An 18,046-nucleotide genomic window follows, 5' to 3' on the forward strand; every position below is an offset into this window, starting at 1 on the left:
TTTGATAAAGCAACGCGCGCCGTCTCGAGCAGCGTGTGAAACAAAGGAATTCAGCCGAGAGGGCGGGACCACATCTCACTCAAGGCCTGCCCACAGGGAAATTACGTCACCGACACGCGTGAAAAAACTCACGCATGCGCACGAGGGTTCAAGCATGATTGGTGTAATCGCATGTCATTCAAATCCATATAGTTAAAAAAAAAATAAAAGGGTCGGTTTATTATCTAAGAGACCTCGTAAACACACCCGACGACAGATTATAATCACAGATTTTCATTTTATTCAAAAGGGAGAAGGCTCTGAGGCTGGGGGTGTGTATGCTTTTTTTTTGGGGGGGGGGGGGGTCGTCCCCAAAATAGGAAAGTTTGGCCAACTCTGTCATTCAGATTGCACTGACACACGAGTTACAGGCAGCATCTTGTCACTCAACCCTCCCGTTAATCAATGGTCATTATCAAACAAGGTAGCATAACTGCAAGCAGCCACATTTTTGTAATTTTCGTATTTTTTTATTGTAAGCTCACATAATAGTAAATCAATTAAAACATTCCTTGAAACAACCATCTGACCTTCAAATGCCCTGGATTTTGTCGGAGTGGTGTTTTGGGTCATTACACAGAGAAGACTAAATGCCTGTTTCTGAAAATGGCAGTCCACATATGCAATATTTTGTTCAAAACTTGAGGATGGCCTGTTAATCATATAACACCCTAACATTAACCGGTTCATCATATGGATAGTATGGGAGGAACAATGAGCATCCTGTGTAAACGGATAACACTGCACTGTAAGAGTAGGACAATCATTTGAAGGTGTAACAGGAGTTATAGCAGCTACACCAACAGGAGAACTTATTCACCTAGCCCTATTAGTTGTGGAAATAAAGGAAAATGTGCATTGGCGATATTATATTTGACAATCTTGACATTTGTCCAAACCACTTCATAAGTTTAATCAACTGGACATACTCACCCAAAGAATATTCCTTCCAAGTTGGTGTTTAAATTTTTTTCTGTTTCCCCTTTGTCCCCTTGCCGCACTGCTAGCATGCAGTTTTCAAGTGGTAGATTGATCTGCTGAAGCAGATGCATAAATGCAGGGTTCAATTCTTGGCTCATTATTATTTTCTCTGTATGTAGCATCATTGGGGAAGATTATTCATGGTTTTGGGCTAAACTTTCATTGTTATGCAGATGATTTGCAGGTGAATTTGAGTTTGAGCTCACTGGAGGGAGTTGGGTCCAACACTTACTAAGAGCAAAACTGATGCCTGTCTGGTTGCAGTGAGGAGTTGGATGGTATTTAACTTTGTATTTCTGAACTCACGACTGAGCTGATGGTCACTGGGCCACCAAAATTAAGAAACCTGTTTGATCAAGTCACCATTTCATTGGGCAGCTGTGCATTTCAACACAGTGAAACTGTTAGGAGTGTTGGTGTTACCCTTGATGAGTCACTCTTGTTTGTTGCACATATTAGAGGACAAGAGTAATACCTTTTCATTTGTGAAATATTGCAAATATTAGACAGTTTTGTTTTTGGCCAATGCAGAGGTACAGAGCCATGCCTTTGCAGGGGCACATCTCGGCTTCTTAGAAGGAGGGTGACTGACTAGGAAAGTGCGAGAAAATTGACTAAGGAGGTGCGGGGTCATGCGCCCCCCCCCCCCAGAAAATTTTTAAATTAAGGATGCATTTTCAAGCATGTATTTTGGACATTTAGAACAGGTAGCTGCTGTAATTTTATTAACAAGTTGAGATAGTCCCACCAAAGACAGGCTACAATGCCAACACTGCCTCCAGATGGACAACAGGAGGAATGACACTCCTCTTGTGGGTCAGGACTGTGTTCACTCTGTCTTGTGTTGGACAGGAATTGTTTTTTTTTTTTGGTTGTTTTTTTTTGAGTGGCACAAATAATGTGTGGCATCTTATTGTTTTGTAAATAGTTGAACAAAAATTGCTGAAGCATTTCCTGCATTTTATTGTAAATGGTTGTATATAGCTTTGTTGTTTGCTACATTTGTACATATGTTATTGAAATGTACAATTTATTTTGCATTCTACGTTATAAAAATGGTTTGTTAAACATGTTTGTGGTAGACAAACAGTAAAAAAAAAAAAAAACTTTTCTATTCAGATGTTTTTGTGTGAATGTAGGTTTACTGTGTTTATACAGAATGAAAAAAAAACAAAACTGTAAAATCACACAAGTGAGGTTGTGCTGAACAAAAATTACACTAAACATGGCAAAGTAAACAATTTAAGGTAAATTATGGAGGTAAAACCAAAAGTAGTCAAAAATGGCCAATTATACCAGTACTTTGAGTCATCCAGAACTGATTTTCCTAATGCTTTTTTTGCTGGGTTTGCCACTTAAAAACATGAGAGGGTGCCAGATGATCAAAAATACAGCTGCTCAAGCTTTGACTGCTGTTTGTTTGTATTTTTTTTTTGGAATCAATTTATTGGTGTTAAAGTGCTACATAAATAAAAGGACGATAATCATTATTAAATGAAAGGAGGGCATCAACAAATGTCAAAAAAAAATTGGAGTCAAGACAGTTTTGACATCAAAGTGCCTTTAAAAGAACATAATTTATGTTGTTTTACATAGTTCCTTTCACAGAGGATCCTCAGTTTGATTCCACGTCACAGGCAACTTGCAACTTGAAAACGGCCCTGAATTCCCAAGTTGCGGCCAGTGTGCAGTTGAGCACCATGCATAGCAGCACACGTCTGTGTATTTGTGCGTATGAATGGGTTAATGTGAGGCATCACTGAAGAGCACTTTGAACTTATCAGATGGAAAAGCTGCTATAGAAATGCAATCCATTTACCAATTAATAACTATATTCAAATCAACATTTAGTAAACAATGTAATTAAACATGTCAATTTGATTAAAATATATAAAATGTGTCAGTGGAAATGAAAAAGTATCAGAAGAAGCACTGGGGGAAGCTACAGTTTTAGCTTGGGATCATTTCCACATTTATGACCCTTTTATCGTTGCAAAAAAATACATCGAACAAAAAAGATAGAAGGTGAAGCAGAGAGCATGATTCCATTTTTACAACTGCAAAATAACGATGTTCCTACAGGAAAGTTTAGAGCCTGATTAAGTAAACCTTATGCTGAAATGCACACTTGTGGGTGACAAGACGACGCCTGGTGTGACGTCAGCAAAACGCTCTATTTGGGGAGAATGAATGAAATTAAGTCAATCAAGGGAGCAGGGAGGTCAGGTGGCTCCTCATCGATGCAACTTCAAGAAAAATCTGAAAACAAGAGATGAATGTTGTAATGAGATACAAAAATAAATACATTCTGAACTCTGAATATAGTGTTTCAAAAAAGCTGGGACAGTGGTATGTTTACCACTGTGTTACATCACCTTTCCTTCTAACACTCAATAAGTGTTTGGGAACTGAGGACACTAATTGTTGAAGCTTTGTAGGTGGAATTCTTTCCCATTCTTGCTTGATGTATGACTTCAGTTGTTCAACAGTCCCAGGTCTCCATTGTCGTATTTTGCACATCATAATGCACCATACATTTTCCCACCATACAGTGTCATGATTAGGGATGGGTATTGATAAGGTTTTATCGATATCGATGCCATTATCGATTCTGCTTATCGATACCTCGTGAATTTTGTACTAAAAGTAGGCTTTACAGGTTTTCTATGTATTTCCTTGAGTCTTAAAGTAAATAAATATGAAATTAGTCACTGTATCCTTGATCTCTGGACATAAATAAAAATAAACAAAACTGTGTTTCGCTTTGAAGTTATTAATTCAGACTGGATTCTATCATTCTATCTTGACTTGTCAGAGAGCCACCCAACGTTTGGAGCTGTGTGAACAGAACGGAGGACGATTCTCGTTTCTTTCTCGTAACAAGACAGGAGTCCCAGTTAGTAACTTTAATCCGCACAAAAGTGAATCACAACTCATATTCAGGGATGAAAGTGGTGAAAAACAAAAAAAATCTGAAACCCAAAATTAACCCCCAACACCACCTGCACAAAAATGTTTGAATTCTAGAAGCTCTTGAAATGCAATCTGGGACTATTCCAGACAATAAACTGGAGTGAGTGCTGAATCCATTTAGGTGAGAAAAAAAAAATACAACTTTCCTTATTCAGATTAATTCCAGTAGTATTCTGCTCTTACTAGGATGCAGCAGTTTTCTAGTTCGGCAGATAGTTCTGGAGGAAATCACCGAAGAAATGAACAAACTGAAAATATGGTTTGACCGAAACAAACTGTCATTAAACTTAAATAAGACAGGGATGAAATGGAGGTGTGAGAGTCACTAGGTGTACACAGGAAACATTTATTTCTGTATGTATTTTTTTTATTTATGTTAGTTGCTATTTCTGTTGTGTTTCTATTCAGGTTATTTTTGTCTCTTTCTCTAAAATTGTATATAATAATCATTAGATCAGTGATTCTCAACCGGGGTGCCGTGATCGATCGTCAGGGGTGCCGTGGGTATTTTTCATATTCGCGATTATTTTTCATATTCGCGATTACCGCGATTTATTTTATCCACAAAGCATAAAATGACTCAGAATCTGACGTCATTGTGCTGCAGCCTCGCTCTCGTCTTAAGGCGGGACAATAACAAGGAGGCTGACGGCCGATTAAAACAGTGCCGTCTAAGGCCGTCTAAAATGCGGAGCTGTCGGTGTGTGTGTGTCTGTGCCTGTGTGTGCACGCACGCGGAGTTAACAGGCTGCAGACTGTGAGGGAGGGGAGGGGGTGGGTGAGGGAGGGGAGGGGGTGGGTGAGGGAGATTCCTGAATGCAGGCGCGACTCGTTCAGTGCGCAGCGAGCGCGGAGCAGAGAGAGGATTTTAAATGGAGTGAACATGTTAACAAAACGAAAACGTGAAGCTTTTACTTCTCTCTGAACTTTCTCTAAAGGTGTGATTCTGCCGTTACCGTCCTGTTCACACCATGTGCGCGTCGTATGCTGAATTTATGAGATCATGAGATTAAATAAACGGTCAAATATCTTTAAAAACATATTTAAAAAATGAGAATATATGAACTGAGATACACACACACAAAAAAATGTTCAGACGCACAGATCACAAAAAGCAGGTGAGAACTCTGAACTTTAATAGCTGTTATTTTCCAAAGGTATTTATTTGTTCAGTCTTGAGCTTAATGCAGTGTTTAAGCACAAAACGTGACTGATGAGGAGAAACAATTTCAGAAATGCAACAGAAACAACCACAAATCAGAAAAAGTTGGGACTGTATGTAAAATTAAGATAAAAATAAAAATGTTGCACCATTCCCAGTTTCTCCACTCACAGAAGCCAAACGTTCTTCCAGAGTTGTGTAATTATACTACAATAGTAGAATATAAAGAAGGGGAAAAAAAGAAAAAAAAATAGACAATATATTCGTCAATCGCAATTATTTGTCTGACAATTAATCGTCTCCAGAAATTTCTAATCGTGACAGCCCTACTTGAGATCAGAGCGCACGCAAAATGCTTGAGGATTTTCGAAATGCGATGTTTTCTGTATCGATTTTCTATTGCGATAACTGGGTTTTGCGCAAAACCAGAGGTAATAGCATTATAATATTATTTTAGTTGGTGGTGTGCCGCAGGATTTTGTAAATATAAAAAGGGTGCCGCGACTCAAAAAAGGTTGAAAAACACTGCATTAGATTATTAATATATATGCAAAAATAAATTTAAGGAATATTACAGTTTGAAAACAAATGCACCCGAACGTGATGATGGTTGCAATTGCTAAATGCTAACTTTTAACATTAAAAATGCCATAGACATGCTAACGCGTTAGCATCGCTCCCGTTTTTAAGTTTTAAAATACATCTATCAACTGTTTCAGAAGACCATAACAGGTCGGTTTAACATAGAAAAGGTAAATAATACTCACAGATGTATGCTCTTTAGGGTTTTAGTGGGGGAAAATTAAGCGAAAGAAAGAAATAAACAAAGCAATCAACCAAAGCATTGCTTCAATCTGTGAACCACGCTTCAATTGGTTCAAGGTTCAAAGCAAAGCCGCGCTGCAGAAAAGTTGATTAAGGACCCGCTGCAGGGTCTGTAATCAATGTAGATATATTATCATTTTCCTGACAAACACCCGCCAAAACAACGGCCACTCTGAAGGACCGATAACAGAATGATTAAGCACAAAGCTTATTGATGTCGGTGGATCGAATCATTTCTTAACGATACCCGAAAGGAACCAGTTCTCGATACCCATCCCTAGTCATGATTGGGTATAAAAGGAACATCCCCAAAAGGCTCAGCCGTTCACAAGCAAAGATGGGGTGAGGATCACCATTTTGTGAATAACTGCATGAAAACATAGTCAAACAGTTTAAGAACAATGTTTCTCAACATTCAATTGCAAGGAATTTAGGGATTCCATCATCTACAGACCACAATCAGAAGATTCAGAGAATCTGGAGAACTTTCTACACGTAAACGGCAAGGCAGAAAACCAACATTGAATGCACGTGACCTTTGATCCCTCAGGCAGCACTGCATTAAAAACAGACCGTGTGGGCTCAGGAACACTTCAGAAAACCAATGTCAGTTAACACAGTTCGTTGCTACATCTACAAGTGCAAAGCAAAAGCCATACATCAACAACATCCAGAAATACCGCCACCTTCTCTGGGCCCAAGCTCATTTGAAATGGACAGACACAAAGTGGAAAAGTGTGCTGTGGTCTGATGAGTCCACATTTCAAATTGTTTTTGGAAATCATGGACGTCGTGTCCTCCAGATAAAAGAGGAAAAAAGATAGAGATGGGTATCGGGAACCGGTTCTTTTCGGGTATCGTTAAGAAATTATTCGATCTATCGACATCAATAGCCTTTTTGCTTAACGAGTCCCGGTCCTTCAGAGTAGCCATTCTTTTTGGGGGTGTTTGTCAGGAAAATGATCATTTCTCTACACCGATTACCGTTTCTGCAGCATGGCTTTGCTTTGAACCTTGAATCAATGAAGCAGTGCTTCGATCTGTTGCTTCATTGGTTCTTTGTTTTATTTCACTTTATCTTAATTTTCCCCCGCTAAAACCCTAAAAGCATATGTCTGAGTAATATTTACCTTTTTTATGTTAAACCGACCTGTTATGGTCTTCTGAAACAGTTGATAGATGTATTTTAGAACTTAAAAACGGGACCGATGTTAACGCATTAGCATGTCTATGGCGATTTCAATGCAAAAGTTAGCATTAAGCTGTTCACATCTCAGCACATTTGTCTGCATTTGTTTTCTGTATAATAATTAATGGCTCAGCGTTTGCTGTCATCAAAGAGTCAAATGTATTACAAATTGTAATATTTTTTAAATTTATTTTTATTTATACATTAATAATAATAATAGCAGCAGCAACAACAACAGTAATGATAACTAATAATACTACAATACAATTTTAGAGAAAGACAAAAAGAACCTGATAAAACAAAACAACAGAAGAGATAAAACCAACTAACAATGCACATAAATAAATACAGAAATAAGTGTTTCCTGTGAACACCTAGTGACTCTTACACCTCCACTTCATCCCTGTTTTATTTAAGTTTAATGATAATTTGTTTTTGTCAAACCATATTTCAATTTCTTAATTTCTTCAGTAATTTCCGCCACAACTATCTGCCAAGCAAGAAAACTGCTGCATCCTAGTAAGAGCAGAATACTACTGGAATGAATTTGATTAAGGAAAGTTTTTTTTTTGTTTCTCACCAAAATGGATGCTGCACTCAATGCAGTTTATTGTCTGGAATAGCCCCAGATTGCATTTTAGAATTTCTAGAATTCAAAAATGTTCGTGCGGGTAGTGTTGGGGGCAATTTTGGGTTTCCGCTTTTTTTGTTTTTCACCACTTTCATCCCTGAATATGTCAATTGTGAGTCACTTTTATGCAGATTAAAGTCATTAACTGGGACTCCTGTCTTGTTGCGAGAAAGAAACGAGAATCTTCCTCCGTTCTGTTCACACAGCTCCAAACGCAGAGCGGCTCTCTGCCAAGTCAAGTTAGAACCATAGAGTTGTAATGAATAACTTCAAAGCGAAACACTGTTTAAATGAAATGACAGCTGTTTCCAAACGTTGTAATACAAACAAACTGCAATCGATCAAAGCGTTTTTTTTTCCCTCCCAAAATGAGCCGGCTGAGCTCAGCTCAGAGGTATGGAGAGATATTCATGCCAAAATGTCTCAAAGGAAATGCTTTTGACAAAAACTACAGATTTATTTATTTTTATTTATGTCCAGAAATCAAGGATTCAGTGACCAATTTAAAATGTTGACAGAGAAAACCTGTGAAGCCTACTTTTAGTACACAGAAAATTCACAAGAGGTATCGATAGGGGAACTGATAAGGAATCGGATCTATAAGAGGAATCGATAATGGCATCGATAGATAAAATCTTATCAATACACATCACTAAAAAAGACCATCCAGACTGTTACCAGCACAAAGTTCAAAAGCCAGCATCTATGATGGTATAGGAGTGTGTTAGTGGCCATGGCATGGGCAACTTACACATCTGTGGCACCATCAATGCTGAAATGTAAATCCAGGTTTTGGAGCAACACATGCTGCCATCCAAGCAACGTCTTTTTCAGGGACGTCCCTGCTTATTTCAGCAAGACAATGCCAAGCCACATTCTGCATGTGTTACAACAGTGTGGCTTCGTAGTACAAGAGTGCGGTTATTAGAATGGCCTGCCTGCAGTCCAGACCTGTCGCCCATTAAAAATGTGTGGTGCATTATGAATCTTTTCTAAGGAGGGAGGATATCTCTACTGCATTTCTTCAAGAAACTCATTTTGAAAATAAGGATACAGCTATATTTTGTAAAAGCTGGGTTGGTCAGATTTTTGCTACTTCTTATTCTTCTTACTCTAGAGGGGCCGCTATTTTAGTCAGCAAAAAATTACCTTTCACTGTTTCAGATTGTACAACCCCTTGCAAACAACATGGGAAGGTTTTTAAAGGCAAACATACTGGTAGACCAAGGAAGACATCAAAGCGTCAAGACAGAAAACAAAGCAATATGTCTCAAAAATCGAAAATGCACAACAAAACAAATGAGGAACAAATGGGTGGAAACTGGAGTCAACGTCTGTGACTGAACTGTAAGAAACCGCCTAAAAGAAATGGGATTTACATACAGAAAAGCTAAACGAAAGCCATCATTAACACCTAAACAGAAAAAAACAAGGTTACAATGGGCTAAGGAAAAGCAATCGTGGACTGTGGATGACTGGATGAAAGTCATATTCAGTGATGAATCTCGAATATGCATTGGGCAAGGTGATGATGCTGGAACATTTGTTTGGTGCCGTTCCAATGAGATTTATAAAGATGACTGCCTGAAGAGAACATGTAAATTTCCACAGTCATTGATGATATGGGGCTGCATGTCAGGTAAAGGCACTGGGGAGATGGCTGTCATTACATCATCAATAAATGCACACGTTTACGTTGATATTTTGGACACTTTTCTTATCCCATCAATTGAAAGGATGTTTGGGGATGATGAAATCATTTTTCAAGATGATAATGCATCTTGCCATAGAGCAAAACTGTGAAAACATTCCTTGCAAAAAGACACATAGGGTCAATGTCATAGCCTGCAAATAGTCCGGATCGTAATCCAATTGAAAATCTTTGGAAGTTGAAGAAAATGGTCCATGACAAGGCTCCAACCTGCAAAGCTGATCTGGCAACAGCAATCAGAGAAAGTTGGAGCCAGATTGATGAAGAGTACTGTTTGTCACTCATTAAGTCCATGCCTCAGAGACTGCAAGCTGTTATAAAAGCCAGAGGTGGTGCAACAAAATACTAGTGATGTGTTGGAGCGTTCTTTTGTTTTTCATGATTCCATAATTTTTTCCTCAGAATTGAGTAATATAATATTTTTTTCCCTCTGCTTGGTCTAAAAAAGTGACCGTTACTGACTGCCACAGGGTGATTCTTTAACTACAGGCACTATTGGCCTTGTAAATATAATTTCCACCACACCATTGCCTTACAATATAAAGCGCCTTGGGACAACTGTTTGTTGTGATTTGGCGCTATATACATGTGCTCTGATGTCACAGTTTATCTCCATAGAAACTACCCAAACAATCTTTCATACAAACTGTTTAGGGACATTACAGTGTTGTGGTGGAAATTACGGCAATAGTGTGGGACAACTACATTTTGTTTAAAAAATCACAACAGTTGTATGACATTGAACACCCCAATTATGTTTTGATTATTTTACTGATATTTTATTCAGAGATATTTTAAAACATTAGAAAAAACATTTCTTTACCATTCATTTTTATCATTGAAGATCAAAAGTCTGGGTGTGGGACAAGCACAAAACGGCAATATTTGCATATAATGATGCTGAAAAAAGGTGAAAAAGTCATTAGACTACTAGAACAAATTTCTTAACACACTTTCATTGTAAAGATAACTATAAAAGTGTGAAATTTCCCCTTTTTTCTGTTTTTCATACAATATAATCAAAGGACATAAGTGCCCGTAGTCTAAGAATCACCCCACAGGCCAAGATGCTATTCTCTTTAAGTCAAAATATGGGTTACTCTGATGTTTGGAGTTTACATTCTTCTCTTCCCCTCATAAAAGTTATTCTAGACTTGATTACTTTTTTGTTCCTTCTGTAAATATTGGTCGAGTTGTGGCATGCTCTATTGGAAATATTATACTTTCTGATCATGCTCCTGTATTTATGACTTACAATATCGCCAATAACTTTCCCATGTCCAAATTTTGGAGATTTCACTCTTTTTTTCTGAAAGATGACCGTTTTATTTCTTATCTAACTCCTGAATTAAAGATTTTGTTGGACATTAATTCCAAGTCTATCAATTCTTTGGGAGACCTGTAAGGCCTACTGTAGGGGACTCATTATTTCATTTATGGCATCCAGGAAGCAACAAAGAAATGAACATATTAACCATCTCCAATGTAGATTGACTGATATGGAGAAGAGACATACGAGGGCTGTCCATAAAGTATAGGTCATTTTTATTTTTTTCAAAAACTATATGGATTTCATTCATATGTTTTTACGTCAGACATGCTTGAACCCTCGTGCGCATGCGTGAGTTTTTCCACGCCTGTCGGTGACGTCATTCGCCTGTGAGCACTCCTTGTGGGAGGAGTCGTCCAGCCCCTCGTCGGAATTCCTTGAGGTGACACTGTCGCTTTAAGGACTTCCCACAGTGCGAGACGTCGCGCAGCGCTCTCAGGCGGCGTCATCAGCCTGTTTCAAGCTGAAAACCTCCACATTTCAGGCTCTATTGATCCAGGACGTCGTGAGAGAACAGAGAAGTTTCAGAAGAAGTCGGTTTCAGCATTTTATCCGGATATTCCACTGTTAAAGGAGATTTTTTTAATGAAAGACGTGCGGACGGGTCCGCGCGTTGGGACGCAGCCGGCGCGGAGTGGCGGCACAGGAAAAACACCTCCGTGTTGATAACCATTTGTAAAATCCAGGCGGCTTTTGATGGCTTTCAGTGGAGTGAGTATATGAGAAATTGTTTAACAGCTGGACATGTTCCAACTTGTCCTTAAGGCTTCCAAGAGAGGTGTTTTTCCTGTGGCGGAGCGTCGCGGTGGCTGCGAGCCGAACTTCTCTGTTCTCTCACGACGTCCTGGATCAATAGAGCCTGAAATGTGGAGGTTTTCAGCTTGAAACAGACTGACGAGGGCGCCTGAGAGCACAGCGCGACATCTCACACCATGGGAAGTCCTTAAAGCGACAGTGTCACCTCAAAATCTCTCATCAGCCATTAAAATTTTCACTGAAAACCAGCTTAATTTTTCGAACCATGTCCACTTCGATGTGTCTCACAGGTTTAGAAAAAATTTTGATCAAACAAAGCGCCAGTCTCTCAGCAACTTCTCAGACAAAGGAATTCCGACGAGGGGCTGGACGACTCCTCCCACAAGGAGTGCTCACAGGCGAATGACGTCACCGACAGGCGTGGAAAAACTCACGCATGCACACGGGGGTTCAAGCATGTCTGACGTAAAAACATATGAATGAAATCCATATAGTTTTTGAAAAAAAATAAAAAGGACCTATACTTTATGGACAGACCTCGTATCTTCTCCTAGCCCTGACCTACTACATGAAATTTTAGCTTCAAGGGCTGCACTGAATACTCTGTTAATTGAAAAAGCAGAATACTCTCTGAAACTTGCGAAGCAAATGTTCTATGAATCTGGAGATAAACCTGGTAAATACCTTGCAAGTCTTGTTAAAAAGCGATCAGCAGCTCAGATTATTGTCTCTGTCAGTGGTTTAGATGGGTCTAGGTATTTAGATACAAAATCTATTAATGCAGAATTTGCTTCTTTTTATTCAAATTTGTATCTGTCTGAGCAACCTCACAATATGTTAGATCTCACGGATTCTTTTTTTTTTTTTTTTTGGATATTACAACCCCTGGCAAAAATTATGGAATCACCGGCCTCGGAGGATGTTCATTCAGTTGTTTAATTTTGCAGAAAAAAAGCAGATCACAGACATGACACAAAAGTAAAGTAATTTCAAATGGCAACTTTCTGGCTTTAAGAAACACTATAAGAAATCAGGAAAAAAAAATTGTGGCAGTCAGTAATGGTTACTTTTTTAGACCAAGCAGAGGGAAAAAAAAATATGGAATCACCCAATTCTGAGGAAAAAATTATGGAATCATGAAAAACAAAAGAACGCTCCAACACATCACTAGTATTTTGTTGCATTGTTGCACCACCTCTTGCTTTTATAACAGCTTGCAGTCTCTGAGGCATGGACTTAATGAGTTACAAACAATACTCTTAATCAATCTGGCTCCAACTTTCTCTGCTTGCTGTTGCCAGATCAGCTTTGCAGGTTGGAGCCTTGTCATGGACCATTTTCTTCAACTTCCACCAAAGATTTTTAATTGGATTAAGATCCGGACTATTTGCAGGCCATGACATTGACCCTATGTGTGTTTTTGCAAGGAATGTTTTCACAGTTTTTGCTCTATGGCAAGATGCATTATCATCTTGAAAAATGATTTCATCATCCCCAAACATCCTTTCAATTGATGGGATAAGAAAAGTGTCCAAAATATCAACGTAAACTTGTGCATTTATTGATGATGTAATGACAGCCATCTCCCCAGTGCATTTACCTAACATGCAGCCCCATATCATCAATGACTGTGGAAATTTACATATTCTCTTCAGGCAGTCATCTTTATAAATCTCATTGCAACGGCACCAAACAAACGTTCCAGCATCATCACCTTGCCCAATGCAGATTCAAGATTCATCACTGAATATGACTTTCATCCAGTCATCCACAGTCCACGATTGCTTTTCCTTAGCCCATTGTAACCTTGTTTTTTTCTGTTTAGGTGTTAATGATGGCTTTCGTTTAGCTTTTCTGTATGTAAATCCCATTTCCTTCAGGCGGTTTCTTACAGTTCGGTCACAGACGTTGACTCCAGTTTCCTCCCATTCGTTCCTCATTTGTTTTGTTGTGCATTTTCAATTTTTGAGACATACTGCTTTAAGTTTTCTGTCTTGACGCTTTGATGTCTTCCTTGGTCTACCAGTATGTTTGCCTTTAACAACCTTCCCATGTTGTTTGTATTTGGTCCAGAGTTTAGACACAGCTGACTGTGAACAACCAACATCTCCACTTGGTGTCAGTCCACTTGGTGCAACAGCTCTCCAAGGTGTGATCACTCCTTTTTAGATGCAGACTAACGAGCAGATCTGATCTGATGCAGGTATTAGTTTTGGGGATGAAAATTTAAAGGGTGATTCCATAATTTATTCCTCAGAATTGAGTGAGTCCATATTTTTTTTCCCTCTGCGTGGTCTAATAAAGTAACCGTTACTGGCTGCCACAATTTTTTTTCTTGATTTCTTATAGTGTTTCTTAAAGCCAGAAAGTTGCCATTTGAAATGACTTTAGTTTTGTGTCATGTCTGTGATCTGCTTTTTTTCTACAAAATTAAACAACTGAATGAACATCCTCCGAGGCCAGTGATTCCATACTTTTGCCAGGGGTTGTACACTTCCACAGATTACTGAGGCCCAGAAACAGAGTCTGAATGCCCCAATTACAAGAGAGGAGGCTCTTGCAACACTGAAATCTATGCCGTCAGGGAAAGCCCCAGGGCCACATGGATATGATTATGACTATTATAAAACATTTGCTGATACTATTATAGACCCCTTATTAGCCATGTTGGACCATTCATTCATAACAGGTATCCTTCTTTAAGAGAGGCAAACATCTCTGTTATTCTTAAGAAGGGTAAAGACCCTGAAAAATGTACTTCCTATAGACCCATTTCTTTACTTAATTCAGATTTAAAACTACTTTCTAAAATTTTGGCATTACGATTGGAAAAGGTGCTTCCTGATGTTGTTTGTGAAGATCAGACTGGCTTTATTAAAGGACGTCACTCCTGTGATAATATGAGACATCTACTTAATATCATTCAACTATTCAGAGGCTCTACTGACCCAGCTTTAGTGATTTCTTTAGATGCTGAAAAAGCGTTTGATCGTGTAGAATTGTCATATTTATTTTTTGTCCTCACTAGGTTTGGCTTGGGTAATAATTTTCTTCGTTGGATTCAGATTCTGTATAACTCCCCATCTGCAGCCGTCATTACAAATGGTTTAAAATCTAATAGTTTTCCTCTTTTCCAAGGAAACAGGCAGGGCGATCCTTTAAGTCCTCCGCTTTTCAATCTGGCCATTGAGCCATTAGCACAAGCAATCAGACAGAATAAATTAATTTCAGGCATCTCTGTGAGTGACACGGAACATAAAATCTCACTCTACGCAGATGATGTGCTGATTTTTATGTCTAATCCTCAGCTTTCTATTTTGAATCTACCGTATTTTCCGCACCATAAGGCGCACCTAAAAGCCTTAAATTTTCACAAAAATCGGCCGTGCGCCCTATAATCCGGTGCGCCTTATGTGCGCACTGAATTCCAAAATCTGTAAAAACGACCGACGTTGTCTTTGACCGTCGGAATATCGTACCATTTCCCGCTGACACAGGGACGTAATACGTAAAGTACGTACGCTGGCAGCGTAGAGTACGTACCCTGGCAGCGATAAACCAATCGGAGAACATTACGTAATACGTAGCGTAGAGTACATACGCTGCCAGCAATAAACCAATCAGAGAAGAGTCCGTGAGTCCGTGGTACGTACACTTACCTCTGCCACTCCTCCGGTAGTTACCGTATACTACAGGTATCCTGCAAAACAACACTTGTTTGTCTAAGGAGCCCCGAAAATGGCGTCAGCGAAGAGACATGCTTACGAGGCACAATTCAAACTGCAGGCTATCAGTTATGCGGTTGTTCATGGGAATAGAGCAGCTGCGAGAGGAAACAAGAAAATGAACTGCGCCAAGATAAAAGGACCAAACGGAGTTTCCGCGGAAACAAAGTTGGCCACAGCTAGAAGACCAACTCGAGCAATGGGTCATTGAACAAAGAACAGCCGGGAGAAGCGTCTCTACAGTCACCATTCGGCTGAAGGCAAAAACGACAGCGATGATGAGAGGGAAGATGAGCGGGAACCTGGCGTGTTTGATGGCGAAATTGCCCAGCTGTTCAATTCAGACACAGAAGATGAGGACTTCGATGGATTTGTGACAGAACCATAATAAAAAATAATGTGAGTACCATATTGTTGAATAGTTCAAAGTTGTTAAAAAGTTAAAATACACTCACCATTTTGCTTCCATGACCTTTTTTTTTTTTTTTTTTGTAGACTATATGTTTTAGCGTGCGCCTTTTGTCAGGGTTAAGTACCCGCTAATTGAGGCCGCGCCTTATAATCCGGTGCGCCTTTTGTAAGGGTTAAGTACCCTCCAATTGAGGGCGTGCCTTATAATCCGGTGCGCCTTATGGTGCAGAAAATACGGTAATTGACACCATAGCTTTGTTTAGTGAGTTTTCAGGTTATAAAATTAACTTTTCTAAATCAGAAGCCATGCCTCTTGGATCTTTATCATCAGTTCAACAACTGTCTTGTCATTTTCCTTTCCGCTGGTCACCGTCTGGATTTGTTTACCTGGGTATAACTATAACACCATTATTTGATTTGTTATATAAAGATAATTACCCATGTCTCCTGGATGCCATAAAAACAGATTTAGATAGGTGGGCTCCTCTACCCTTATCTTGGCTTGGCAGGATTTCCCTTATTAAAATGTATATTTTACCCAGGTTACTTTACCCTATGCAGATGATACCTCTATTATTAACGAAAAAGGTAATTAAATTGCTTGAAGGTTGGCTGAGCTCTTTTATCTGGAGTAAAAGAAAACCTTGATTGAAAAATGTCTAAATTCCAAAAACCATGTTCAGATGGGGGTCCTGATATGCCTAACTTTAGACATTATCAGTTAGGAGTACACTTGCGTGCAATTACACATTGGTTTAAGAATATTCCCACCTCAGTATGGATTGATGTTGAATCTTATCAGTGTAGTTGTCCTATCTGCAATCTCCTTTATAAACAGTCCTATCAGAAATGTATGCACTAATCCCATTTCATTAAATACCGTTAAAGCTTGGAAAATGGTCCGCAAAATAGAGGGTAGCCATGAGCGTACCTCTCCTCTCACTCCAATTTTGGATAATCCTGATTTTTTTTTTACCAGGCTGTAGGGATCTGGGTTTCAAATTTTGGACTGAGAAAAGCATCACAAAACTAGGGGACCTTTTTGAGAATCAATGCTTATTGTCTTTTAATCAAGCCCAGCTAAAATTTGGACTACACAGATCAGATTTTTTCAGATACTTGCAAGTTAGACATTTTATCACTCGAGACACAACACTATTAAATAATGAGATGTCTACTGTTGAGAATGCAATACTTCTTCATGGTGGTAAAAAAAAAAAAATCTATCTCTGTATTTTACAAAGTTATACTCTCCACTATTCCCTCTACTTCAGTTTTGGTAAAAATGGCATGGAAAAGGGATATGGGCATTTTCATAGATCCTGAACTCTGGTGTGAAATATGGAAAAAGGCTGCTAGAATTTCTATCTGTAATCGAACCAAGTCAATTCAATTTAGAATCTTGCATCGGATACATGTTACATCTCTTTTGAAAAATAGGATGGATTCATCCTTCTATTCACTTTGTTAGAAATGTAAGACCAAAATTGGTGATTATTTTCACTGTATGTGGTCTTGTTCGAAGATACAAAATTATTGGTTTGATGTTGCTAAGGACTTATTCTCTATTTTTAAAATAGCCATACCCTTGGATCCCAAGTATTTTCTGCTCGGTCTCTCATATCCACATATAAATTCCAAGGGTAATGGACTATTCGGTGTTTTGACTCTTATTCCAAGAAAGAACATTTTACATTTCTGGATCAAGGACTTTGCTCCCACAAAGTGGACATGGCACAATTTAATCTTAGAATGCATCACGAGTGAATATATTTCGTGCATGCTCAGTGGTTCTTCAGATACATTTTATTCTACCTGAATCCCATACCTAAAATTTATTGGTCCAGACTTGGCCTCTCTTATCATGAAAGGTTGGCCTCTCTTATCATGAAAGGTTTATCCTCTCATTATTAGATGGTTTGTCATTGGACATAGTACATTATGTTTACACTGTATTGCTGAAGTCCCACTTGTTCTGTCTGAGCAACTGTTTGTTGTTTGTTTAAAATGAAATAAAATGAAGAAAAAAAAATAAATGAATCGCAAAATACGACAACGGAAACCCCGGACTGAGCTTCAACAATTAGTGTCCTCAGTTCCCAAATGTGTACTGAGTGTTGTTAGAAGGAAAGGTGAATTAACAGAGTTGTAAACATACCACTGTCCCAGCTTTTTTTTTAAACGTGCTGCAGGCATCCATTTCAAAATGAGCAAATATTTGCATAAAAACAATAAAGTTTATCAGTTTGAACATTAAATATCTTGTCTTTGTGGTGTATTTAATTGAATATAGGTTGAAGAGGATTTGCAAAT

General features: G+C 38.7%; 1 protein-coding gene across 1 annotated transcript in view; it reads right to left on the bottom strand.

Annotated features, from left to right (window-relative positions):
- Positions 1-349: 349 nt before the first annotated feature.
- The window catches only part of akirin1 (akirin 1), a 35,576-nt gene continuing 17,879 nt past the window's right edge, over positions 350-18,046 (bottom strand). Inside the window, exons 4-5 of the mRNA XM_034174106.1 lie at positions 13,648-13,656; positions 350-952 (exon numbers count right to left, since the gene is read on the bottom strand). Of these exons, the coding sequence (XP_034029997.1) occupies positions 852-952; positions 13,648-13,656 (110 nt within the window). The 3' untranslated portion in view covers positions 350-851. The remainder of the gene's footprint in view (positions 953-13,647; positions 13,657-18,046) is intronic.

This window comes from Thalassophryne amazonica, chromosome 7 (assembly GCF_902500255.1).
Source record: "Thalassophryne amazonica chromosome 7, fThaAma1.1, whole genome shotgun sequence".
NCBI lineage: Eukaryota > Metazoa > Chordata > Actinopteri > Batrachoidiformes > Batrachoididae > Thalassophryne > Thalassophryne amazonica.